The 12,670-nt window shown below is 33.4% G+C and overlaps 1 protein-coding gene across 1 annotated transcript; it reads right to left on the minus strand.

The window, feature by feature from the left end:
• Positions 1-6,818: 6,818 nt before the first annotated feature.
• On the minus strand, positions 6,819-7,768 carry LOC132636992 (uncharacterized). Its single transcript, XM_060354113.1, has one exon. The coding sequence runs from the start codon at positions 7,677-7,679 to the stop codon at positions 7,170-7,172; it is 510 nt and encodes a 169-aa protein (XP_060210096.1). The 5' UTR covers positions 7,680-7,768; the 3' UTR covers positions 6,819-7,169.
• Positions 7,769-12,670: the final 4,902 nt, after the last annotated feature.

Below are 12,670 nucleotides of genomic sequence, written 5' to 3' on the forward strand. Positions count from 1 at the left end.
TTGGAAATTTTTTCAGACGATTCCTCTTTTTGTGATTTGTATTAAAAGAGATTAGCTTCACCCTTTAACTTTCTCCGTTTTTATTAGATAATGTTAATTCATCATTTAGGCAATTAAAGCTCCCCGGAGGTAGGTATTTCATCGGCTCAAAGATATTCTTAACATTACACAATATTGTTTGTCTTATATCAAGTAACATATATTCCTAAAGGGAGCATGCAATTAAGAGTCTCACTACATTTTATATGTATCTTCTTCAGCTACCAATCAAAAACGTTGTCCTCATTCTCAGGGGCGGAGCCACGTTAGCTCCAAGGGGTTCATCCTCGGTGAAATATTACAGTGTATTCTAAAAGTTAAAATTATTTTATTATGTATATATAATAGATGTTGAATCCCCCGACTTCTTCGTGTGTTTACCTTTTAAATTTTTTGAACCCCTAGATGAAAATCGTGGCTCCGCCACTGCTCATTCTCAACAATCTTCCATCAAACTAATTTTTGAATGCCATTTTATCTCCTAAGCTTATCTAGAAGTTCACGGTATGTACTCAACCAAGTATTTTAAAGCCACTATACGGTTCATTAGCTTTTTCTTCTTTTTATGTACAGTATGTCTATACGGTTCATTAGCTTTTTCTTCTTTTTATGTACAGTATGTCTTTGAAGCGACAAATAAAGCAGTAAATCGACTCGTAGATGAAAACTAGAACTGACCTTATATCATTTTCATACTCGTCTCACCGATCTTGGCTTTTATACTAGTTTAGTTAATTTAATAATACTCTTAATATGAAGTAATATTGTCTGTTTTCAAATCAATGCCATGATTTCTCCTATAAGATCCGTATTAATATTATTATGAATATCACTACACTCCATATATAACGTCTTTGCTTTTTCAAACAGCCAATATGACACTTTATTCGTGCACCTAGCACTTAACTATTCAGTAATAGCGATTGATTTTCCAGCAATTCCCGTGGGCAAAATTACATTCTCCACCACTCAACCAACTGCTGTCATCCATAATAAATTAAGGTTATTCTTAAAAACTAATCTTATTTTGGGCATTAATTAAGGAGCTTGTCAGTTCCCATTTTATAAAAAGTAACGGAGTATAGTTATTTCAAATCCCAAAAAGCGAAACTTAGAAAATCCAAAATCATTCCAAACCATTGACACCTGTAAAAAGCACAAAACGTCCGTCATTAAAGTAAATTAAGTGGCATGATATTTGAAACTTCAAAAAAAAAAATATATATGTGTTATAAATATCCAACTAGTGGATATCCATTAATTTGGAAATATCCCAAAATATCTCAAATATCCCAAATATCCCAAAATATCTCCTTTGTATGTTGCTCTTATAAATAGGATGCACAGATGCAATGTTGAAAGAGCAGAAGTAAGATAATCTGATATCTTTCTACATATTCTCTCTACATATTTCTTCTGTGTATTTACTTCATAGTTTTATTTTATAACACGTTATCAGCACGAGCCTCAGCCATCTTGAGCAAATACTTTGAAAGTCTCGAAGGTGCAATTCTTGGAATTACACTGAGTACAAGTCGTTGCCTCCTGGAGATAAAGTAAAGGACTTGCAGTACTTATTTAGTCTAAACAGTTCAGGTAACATGTTCCAAGTATTTTTCTATCTTTGTTTTGATGGTTGATTGTTGTTGACTTTAACAACTATGAAAATTTTAAACTGATTTTTGGGAGAAGCTCACCATCAACGTAGTAAGAAACATGGCCTTTCTTTTTTTAAATATTACTATGGAATATAGCACTTCGGCCTCTTTTTGCCAAAATATCTTGAAACCAAAGTTGCTGAAGGCCTTATGCCAATATTCTACTGGAAGGTTAGTTCGCAAATATGAATTGATTAAATGAGTTTATATCCGTGAACACCAGAAGTGGTAATATTTTTACGGGCTTATTGTGTTTATGATTGAAGATGTGTTAGAGAAAAATTCTCCACATTATATGTATGCCTCGATTTGCTCCTGAAGTAGCAATATCATAAAAGAGGCTATAAGCTATCACGATTTGATATGCTTAAGGCGCGTTCAGATAATTATGTTTTATTCCTGAAGAATTAAAGCCTATAAATATAAACATGCATTTGATTATGAAAATATCATGATCCATCTCCAGAAGAGATAGAATAATTGAGAAGAAATATTCTGAATATTATATGTTTTATTCCCGAAGTGGTAAAACTTGAAACTTTATTCCCGAAGTGGTAAACTTGAAACTTTACTCCCGAAGCAGTAAAACTGTGAAACTTTACTCCCGAAGCAGAAAGAATTACCAAAATATCTGAGAAATACTCTGAAGCAATGTTTTCTTGTGTTTGAGCAAAATAACGAGCTATTGATGAGCGTCGTATTTCAAGCACATTTAAATAATCAGGTTTCATTCCCCGAAGTGAATGAACAAATACCACAACTTATCTCCTGGAGGGATAAAATACAAGGAATGTAGATGTTATATTCTGGTGGTATGAAATTCAGACATTGCTACATGTACCTGTCGTACGTCGAAACATATTTCTAAGGCAAAAGGAAGTAGAGTAGAATGCTTTCTCCTATAACCACATTAATACATTATGGTTAGTTGTTATTGATTTCCTTGAAGGAAATAACAATTAATATATTTCTTTATGAAGGATTTGATTATTATGTGTTTGAGCTTAGATGCAAAATACTCAGTTAATCATGAATCTCCCTGAAGGAGATGTTTGAAATATTGAAGTTTAGAATTCAATGTTTATTTCGTGACACCAGTAGTGTCGAAATTTGCTTTAATGGTACCAGAAGTATTTAAGAAATATTTGGTAATAGAAATTAATGATCAAAGGCTCCAGAAGAGCTAATTATTTATTTACAAGTATCATGACACTAGCAGTGTCCAAATAATATATGATTATGGTGAACAAATTGATGTCTCTCGAAGAGCTTATATATGATAGTACCATTCATCTCAAATCATAATTATTTCGATCGAAAAATAAATTATAGTAAACCTGAAGTTTACTAGCGAGAAAAATGGTCATCATATTGAGACTACAGATGATTGGAAGATTGAATATCTCCAACTTATTACGGGTAGGGTCACGTGTGTAAAGCGTTACCCGAGCATGATGAGATCGCATGTCACAATAAACCAGAAGTTTTGACATAAAATTTCATGCAATAGTAAACCAGAAGTTTATTAAAAGAAATAGTACTCGTCATAGTAACTTGAAGTTTACGGGTACAGATAATTTTATCAGTTGACAAGACCATTTTGATCGTCCTGATTTAAATCTGATGTGCTAATTGAGTATTAAAAAACATATTGAAGAACTAGAAGATTCTTCAAGAATTTGTTTGTGTTGCTTGTTCTCATGATAAGTTGATTACACCAGCTAATGTTGGGACTGAATCCCCAAAATTCTGAAAAATATAAAAGGTGAATGTGGGCCCCTTCACCTGCAATGTGATGTCTTAAATAGATGCATCTATTTAAGACAGTCACATGTATGTTTATTGTCAACTGGCAGTTTGACATTTACAAAGTTGCTTGCTCAAAATAATTGAGTTGGAAGCACAATTTTCAGAATATGTAGTCAAGACAATCATCTTGATAATGCCGGTTTATATCTAAGTTGGTTTGGCATTGGATGCCTCTATAATACAGCTAAACCATTGCTTATGAGAACAAAGTTTCAGATGTTGGTCTGAGATATGATATATTGCATACAACAACACTTGTATGCTTCAGATCAATAAATTTTGATAAATTCTCCCCTCATATTTGGTTCAGGGTCAGGAACTAGATATTTCCATCTTTTAGCATTTGATGTGCGGTACATGATTAATGGATATACCATGATGCACATAGATGGATTTTTCCAAAGAAAATGGGGACATATGTCACTAAAATAAGGGGGAGAGAATAAGCAGCTAAGAAATATGTTGTGAATTATCATCAGTATGATCCTCAAATAATTCAAGTCAAATGCTGGAAGCATTTGCTGACCCAACTATTTCATATTTCATCTGCAAAATGATCTTAATGTCCCTGAAGGACAAAGTCTACAGCGTGCATGGAGCATGGTAGAACAATCGGTTCCAAATATAATAATCCTTGAAAAAGGGAGGAGCAAATGATCATAATAAGGAGGCAATGTGCTCTTGAAGAGCTACGACATAACACTTCATAAACCTTATAGGAGGTTCAGGTACCTGAAAATAATGAAGTGATGAGATCTCAGTAAGTTATGTCGAATTGCGAACCGATACAACATGATATCTTGTCGACAATATACAATATAGCGCGCAATATTGTATAAGGTTGTGAGGATTTGATTTCTACGTCTCTTAAAGCATGTTGACGTAGAATAATTACCAAGTAAAATGATCCATCTTGGTAAACGTAATGTTTTTTGGGCCAGCAGTCCAAACAACAGAAGATGTCACATTATTTATACTGATGGATGCTGTCACGGCCTATGTGGCTTACTTGATGAAATTTATATGAAAATTCCTGAAGGATATAAAATGCCTGAAGCATTTGGTTTAAAGTCTTGGGAAATGTATTCAATCAGATTACAAAGATCATTATATGGTTTAAAACAATCAGGGTGTATGTGGTATAATCGCCTAAGTGAGTACTTGATAAATGAAGGATATATAAATGATGCCATTTGTCCATGTGTTTTTATTAAGAAAACAAAATCAGGGTTCATTATACTTGTTGTTTATGTTGATGACATAAACCTCATTGGAACTCCAGAAGAGCTCCAAAAGGCGATTGAATATTTGAAGAAAGAATTTGAGATGAAAGATCTCGGAAAGACAAAACTCTGTCTTGGTCTGCAAATTGAACATTTCGCAAAAGGGATCTTTATACATCAATCTACCTATACTGAGAAAGTTTTAAATCGGTTTTACATGGACAATGCGCATCCTTTAAGTATTCCTATGGTTGTTCGCTCACTTGAAGTGAGCAAAGATCCGTTCCGACCTCAGGAAGAAAACGAAGAGCTACTTGGTCCTGAAGTACCATATCTTAGTGCAATAGGTGCACTTATGTATCTTGCTAATGCTACAAGACCTGACATAGCATTTTCTGATAATTTGCTAGCAAGATATAGCTCTTCTCCTACACGGAGGCATTGGAACGGGATTAAGCATATATTGCGATATCTGAAGGGAACTAGCGATATGGGTCTGTTTTATACTAACAAAGGTAGTACAGATCTTGTTGGTTATGCAGATGCAGGTTATTTATCTGATCCACATAAAGCTCGATCTCAAACGGGCTATCTGTTTACATGCGGAGGTACTGCTATATCATGGCGATCGACCAAGCAGTCCATTGTTGCTACTTCTTCAAATCATGCTGAGATAATCGCTATTCATGAAGCAAGTAGAGAATGTGTGTGGTTGAGATCAGTGATACATTTCATCAGAGAAAGATGTGGCTTGAAGTGTGATACAAAAATACCCACAGTATTATATGAAGATAATGTTGCATGCATAGCCCAATTAAAAGGAGATTTCATAAAAGGAGATAGAACAAAGCACATTTCACCAAAGTTATTTTTCACACATGATCTCCAGAAGAATGGTGATATTGATGTGCAACAAATCCGTTCAAGTGACAATCCTGCAGATTTGTTCACTAAATCTTTGCCAACTTCAACTCTTGAGAAGATGATATTCAAGATTGGAATGCGAAGACTCTTACATCTGAATCTTGGTCTTCGTCAGGGGGAGTGAAATACGCGTTGTACTCTTTTTTCCTTAACCAAGTTTTGTCCCATTGGGTTTTCTTGGTAAGGTTTTTAATGAGACAGCTCTCAAAGCGTAGTTCTAGATATGTGCACTCTTTTTCCTTCATTAGGACTTTTTCCCACAGGTTTTTTTTTTATAAGGTTTTAACGAGATACATCATCTATTAATGGACATCCAAGGGGGAGTGTTATAAATATCCAACTAGTGGATATCCATTAATTTGGAAATATCCCAAAATATCCCAAATATCCCAAATATCCCAAAATATCTCCTTTGGATGTTGTTCTTATAAATAGGATGCACAGATGCAATGTTGAAAGAGCAGAAGTAAGATAATCTGATATCTCTCTACATATTTCTTCTGTGTATTTACTTCATAGTTTTATTTTATAACAATATGACATTTTTACGCGAGATTTTTAATTTTTATATATAAGAGATCGGCAAAAACATTTCGTCTATTCAAATTATATTTTATTTCCTCTAGAAAACGTTAATAAATCACTAAAACGAAGAAACGCACCTCCCATAAATACGTGAGAACAGGCGTTATAACGTGAAAAAACGGAATCGACGGAAGAGCTTCATTTCACAATGGAGGTGGAAAATTTGGTCTGCCATTATATTGAACTGGATGAATTAAGAACAGAATTTATATCAGAGATCGGTTTTTGTGATGAAATCGCAATTAAATTGCTTTCAATTTGCTTCTCACGTTTAATTATGTTGGGTTAAGAGGTAAAGGTCAAAAACATATCCGATTATGATTTCACACTCCAATTTTTTCACTAGTTTCACAATCGAACTAAGCAGTGATAACTAATTAGTTGGTCTATCTAGTCAGTTTCGAGCTGCTATGTTTTAAAATAGCATAGATGGTGAAAACAGAAAATCAGATAAAAAAGAAAACAACGGAACAGTTAGCTGTGAAACTCGTGAAATAGTGATTTTTTTAACCATTATCTCTCAGCTTTAAGGATGAGATCAGAATTAAAAAAAAAAAAATACTCATGAATGCATTCACAATGGGGAAAATTGGATGATTTTATAACTTCATGTATTGAGAAACTATATACATTTGGATCTTAAGGTTTTAGTCACGGGAGTACACAAAAACACCCGTTCCGTTCCGACCTCCACACCGAGTCACCTCACCACCACCGTGTGTGGACTCAAATCTGCCTGCCTCACCAACGTCGAGCACATACACATCTTACCAAGGGCGTCTCAATAAAATTGTCACTAAAATTGCCACTATCGCAGCATTTTACTCTGAGGCCTTAAATATATACACATACACAAAAAAATTAGTGTTGTCTTTTTTTGTTCCTCCATAATTGTTGTTTACTGGCCTCACCCTTGAGCCGCCCTTGCATCTTAGGAGATAACGGAAAGCCGACTAGGCCGGGGCTGGAAATCAGCACGGCGGCGTTGTTGATGAGACGACGGTCTAATCAAAGCCGCCAAAGCTCTCTTCACAAGCTCACCTTCAACAGTTCCAATTCTCACTAACGAATTTGTCATCGCTGATCTCCTCATATGCAATCGAATCGAATTCGAAGCCGTTTGATGACTAGTAGTACTACTACTACTCCTTGTTCGAACATGATCCATTTTCTTATGCATACTACACCTAAACGAACCTGGATGATTCGTAGGTGAACACATACACGTCGTCTTTTTCTCAGTTTTTTGTCTGTTCGTAACAGAAAAAGACCGGTTTTGTGAAGTTGTTTCAGTCCGGTCTAGAGGGAACCGGATTGATGATGATGCAGAAACTGAAGTCCCAAACGACGACGTTTTTCTAGACGTCGTTGAGTAGAATCTTCCGGCTGGTGAAAGTGAACTGAGTACTGGTCCGGTTGATCGCTGAGCAGAAGCTGCCATTTTTGCTGTTTTTTTAACAGTTAAAGAAAGAGAGAGTGGAGAATATTTCTTATTGGTGTGTTTTTGGCTGTTTAATTTGGCAAACCTTAGTTACACATGAGGTATGTATTTATAGCAATCATGGAGCTATTTCTTTTTTATTTTTTTAATATTTTGGTGGGGAATATTTGCTTTAATTAATTGCATAGCTGACCCTCTAGCTTTTTAGAATTCTATATTTTTGGTCTAAATGCGCGTTAGTTAAGTGTTTTTGTTAACACATAAGTATACTTGATGGTTAAGAAAATCTCAAATCAAGAGTATTTAAGATTGTGGTATAGTAGCAATTACATATTAATTTTTAATTAAAAGTCACATCCAAAATCTGAAATTTGTCAGGAGTAAGAGTTACAGCTTCGTTATGGGTTCTCCGTAATTTAGTATCTTTATTTCAATATATTTGTGTGCAAATATTTCACTTAATATGCATAATTAAGTTGTCAAAAACCGCTAAAGTTTTTTTAATTAAAATTCTGAACCCATCAACTAAAAATATTAATTTCATCTATGTATGGATTTTTATAACAATGTTAAGTAACATACAATAATTATTAAATTTATAGTTAAATATTTATAAATACTACTTATTGTTGTGTTTGACTGTTTGATTTGGCAAACCTTACTTTCACTTGAGATATGTATTTATAGCCGTCAAGGAACTGTTTTTTTTCGTTTTTAATATTTTGATGGGGTTATATTAGTTTTTTTTTTTTTTATAAGAGTAAGGTCTGCGTACATTCTACCCTCTCCAGACTCCACATTGTGGGATTTCAATGAGTTGTTGTTGTTGTTGTATATTGGTTTTAATTGCATAGCCGACCCTCTAGTTTGTGTAGAAGTCTATTTTGGTCTACATGCGTGTTACTTCTGTGTTTTGTGTTACATATATACTTGATGGTTAAGTATGTCAAATGGAGTGATAAGTTTTTGTCGATTCTTAATTATAAATTTTGAGAGGGGATAACGTTGAAAAAGACAAGTGAAATTGCCGTTTGAGTAACGACCACTGTTATAGTATTTGGTGGGTAATAGAAGATTGCCACGTTCCTATAGATATTTGGGGAGTCAGTCCATATAGATTCCACGTATAACTATGTCCTATTTGTTTATATTTATTTAAGTATTATTTACTCAAAGGAGATTCGAATGAATAAAAGTATTGAAACAAGACAAGATACGATGAATACTTTAGAAAAGGTAGAAAAATCATAAAGTAAGGCGGTGCTCATGTGGGGGGTTGTGTGATGAGTGCAAAACGGGACATGCAATTGTGACAATTTTTTCAATAATAATTTGTTTAAAATATTATAAATCTTGTTACAGAATTTTAATATGATAAAATAAGACCAATAATTCGCAACAAACAAAATGAAGTAGAAAGAATTGGAAGTGTGAATAGAGTATCTACTCCATCTCAAATTTATTAAAGAGTTTGCCCAAAGCTAACAAAATATTATCAAATATATTTGGAGGAAGGCAAATTTATTTGGGACTTTTTGGCGAATGAAAATCACAAATACAATAAAAACTTGATAATATGAGAGAATATGTTAATGGAATGGAGTTTTTATTTAAATTCTTTTACCCTATCTTATTTTGGGACACCTTAAATGACCCTTTTTTGTAAATTCTCTTGCTACGGTTTTTTATGATCATGATCTGAAAGTTCTTCTTATAGTAAATTGAAATTCTTATGAGAAAATGTTAAACGACAGTATAAAATTTTATGAATTCAAAGCATTAGAATTTGCATGTAAGGATGAAAAAAAAAAAGAATAAATTGTAAAGTAATTTTCTACCGATTATATTAAGCAACTTTTAAAAATAGGGACACATATGAATAAACGCCTAAAGAGAGATATTTGCGTAAACTAACCGTTTTTCTCCTTCAAAGTTATCCTCGTGGCTTATGAAAAAAATATTTAATCAATTTTCAAGATATTAAAATGTTCTATTCGAACATATTTTATGTTAATTTTAACTACAAAATTAAAGTTTTGGCAGATAATATTCTGGGTTTTTTATACATATGCTAAAATTTGAGCTTTAATTTTGTGTAGCTTTCAACATTTTCATCAACTATAGCCCATAATCCTGGATGCATTGTTACATTTTTCAAATTCCCATCTAATTTCATTTTCTTTTCTCTTTTTCTTTTTCTTTTTCTTCCTCTTTTGGTTGGGTTATGTGTTATATTTAATTTGGTGACTTACGGGACATAATTATTGGCATCTTTAGCTTAACCTCAATTATATGTACCTTACTAATATATATTTAATCAGTTCTGTAATGGTGTTAGGGAACAACTAGGAAAATAAAATTTCGTGCAATGGATTTGTTTAGTTGACACCTCCTCCTAGGTAGGCTTTAAAAGTTTACTAGTCATAAAACAAGATTATACTCCTTATGTCTCAGTTTATATACTGTGATTAATTTCGGATTATGAGTATCAAATTATTGTTCAATATTTGTCATGAATCTTGACATACAATCCTTAATTTGTTTTATAAGCTTTACATAGTTAAAAATATTATAAATGAAAACCTTTGTTACGCTCGTAATAACCACGTAAAGTAAAATAAACAATTTTGTAAAAAGCTTATGTAAGTCATCAGTTTTTGAATCATGTAATATATGTTGGATTTAGGATGAACATTTCATTAGAGGTTTTTAATTAATTTTCCCTTGTGTGATGTTTTTTTTTTTTTTTTTATCAATTACCCAAATAAGCTCTGAGTCGTGTTGTATTAGCAAAAAAGAGCAGAGAGGGGCTAGACCTGACCTCAATACAACACAGCCAAAGGTGATTAAATCACCCCAAGGAGACCAGAAGGCTTACAAAACAATATATTAGAGCGCCTTCTGGTATATCAGTAATCAAACCAATTTAGCTAACAAAAAAATTGGCTTTGTCATATTTACACCTAAGACTGGGCAGTTGCCACTTATCTAACTGAAAAGAGCCTCTTGCTTGTCTAGGCAAATGAAGGAGAGACTGAGTGAGGAGATTTTGAGTAGATGTGGAAGCAAATTTTGCTAAAAGATCTGCAACGTGGTTCCCTTCTCTGAAGCAGTGGCTCACTTGAATCCCAACTTTGTTCTTGATACTTCGGATGGTGTCCAGAACTTGTTTTAGCTTCATGTTAGTGACAAGGTTGTTATCCAACATAGTAGCTATGACCTTAGAATCTAGTTCAAGGGTAAAATTCGTGTATCCATGTTGATAGCACCATTTTACCCCAAACTCTGCTGCTAAAGCCTCCGCCATATTGCTGTTACAACAGTTGACAGAAATGGAAAATGCCATAATCAGATCACCCTGACTATTTCTTACAATTCCACCAATGCCTGCCCTGCCACTCTTATGTAAGTAACTACCATCTGTATTGATCTTGATGCTTCCAGGTTGAGGACAGATCCAAGTAACTTGCTTCACCATTTGCATTGGCCTAAGTTTCTCTATTATAAGACAGAAAGTAGGCCAGTGGTTGATATCTTGCAACTTCTGAAAATACTTGGTCAAAACAACTTTGATATGACCAAAAGCTTGATAAAACATCCTGCTATAAAGGAAGTGTCTTTGACCACCATGTTTGCAAGCACACCACTGCTTCCATAATTCCCAGCAAATGAAGTTAGGAGTGATCTTTAGTAGAATCTGTTGACACCCAATTTTGTCCCTCCTTTATTCGAATTTATTTCCTCGGGCTTTTAAATTTATTGACGAGCTAAACACATTATTTTCACTATTATTAATTTTCACTATTTTACTATCAACATTACTAGCGTTACTTTATCTCAAATTTCAAAATGGTTCGTCATCATTTTATTTTCGGATTTTTGTACTCGTTAAATTAATTATACTTTATTAAATCTTTACTTTCTACATACTAATTATTAATTGTCTTCATTGTACTAGTTGTTAAATTAGAAGCCCAAAAGGAATTAAATAAAGGAGGAAGGACCAATATTTTCCAGCCAAATTAATGGCCCAAAATACAAACACAATATTTTTTAACTCTACCAGCCCACACTTTAATTGGACCAGCCCACATCTCTTAATAATTCGGTCCAGCCCAGCCAAAATACCCGGACCCGACCCGGTCCATTCAAAATATTGAAACATAGGGTTTCATCACTTTTCTTCAATGCAGCCGCACATGATCAGTTTCTCTCCTCCCTCTTCGCTCCTCTCTCTCTCACCTCTTTCCTCTTCAACACAAGTGGGTTGATACGATGGGTAGTTAATTTAAAAGAGAGCTAACAATTAATTCATAGGTTTCATTTCCCTTTTTTTATGTTAAATTATTTATAGTATCTATACTATTTATTTTTTATTAGAATAATTGATTTTTAAAATATCATGACTACATATTTTGAGAATCAAGATTCACTCTTACTATCTTAAAAATTTAAAACGTTACTAATTTTACACTAACGTTAACTTATTTTTGAGAAATAAAAGGCAAACTAGTTCCCATGGATAACTGTTCCACTTTAATTCCTTTCCAATATTTGAATCACGTATTTGTTGAAACGACCTTTACATAGTTTATAGTGAACTAGTACTTTTTCTACAGCATAGTTTATAACTAAACTCTTTTATGTATATTGTTGTTTCTTACAAGTTCTATTTTAAATAGCATTCTTATATATCTATCTATAACTTTAGCAATACTTACAAAGCTATTTTCTTTTCTATAATATTATACTTACGCTTAGCCTAATTAAATTTGAGTCCGGTCGGTTAACCATTATTAATGAAACTTAGAGGATGCCTAATACCTTCCCTCTAGGTTAGTTGAACCCGTACCTAGAATCATTTGGTTTCGTAGACTTTAAAATAGAGTTGACTTTAGATAAATAACTTTAATAAACCTTAGGTGTCCTAATTCATCGTAAATAATTAGGTGGCGACTCTTAACTTTAATTAACCCCGGAATTACCGGAAT

This window comes from Lycium barbarum, chromosome 4 (assembly GCF_019175385.1).
Source record: "Lycium barbarum isolate Lr01 chromosome 4, ASM1917538v2, whole genome shotgun sequence".
Taxonomy (NCBI): Eukaryota; Viridiplantae; Streptophyta; class Magnoliopsida; order Solanales; family Solanaceae; genus Lycium; species Lycium barbarum.

Excerpts from the sequence above, each read along its gene's own strand:
- LOC132636992 (XM_060354113.1), bottom strand. The coding sequence starts at position 7,679 with ATGGCAGCTTCTGCTCAGCGATCAACCGGACCAGTACTCAGTTCACTT.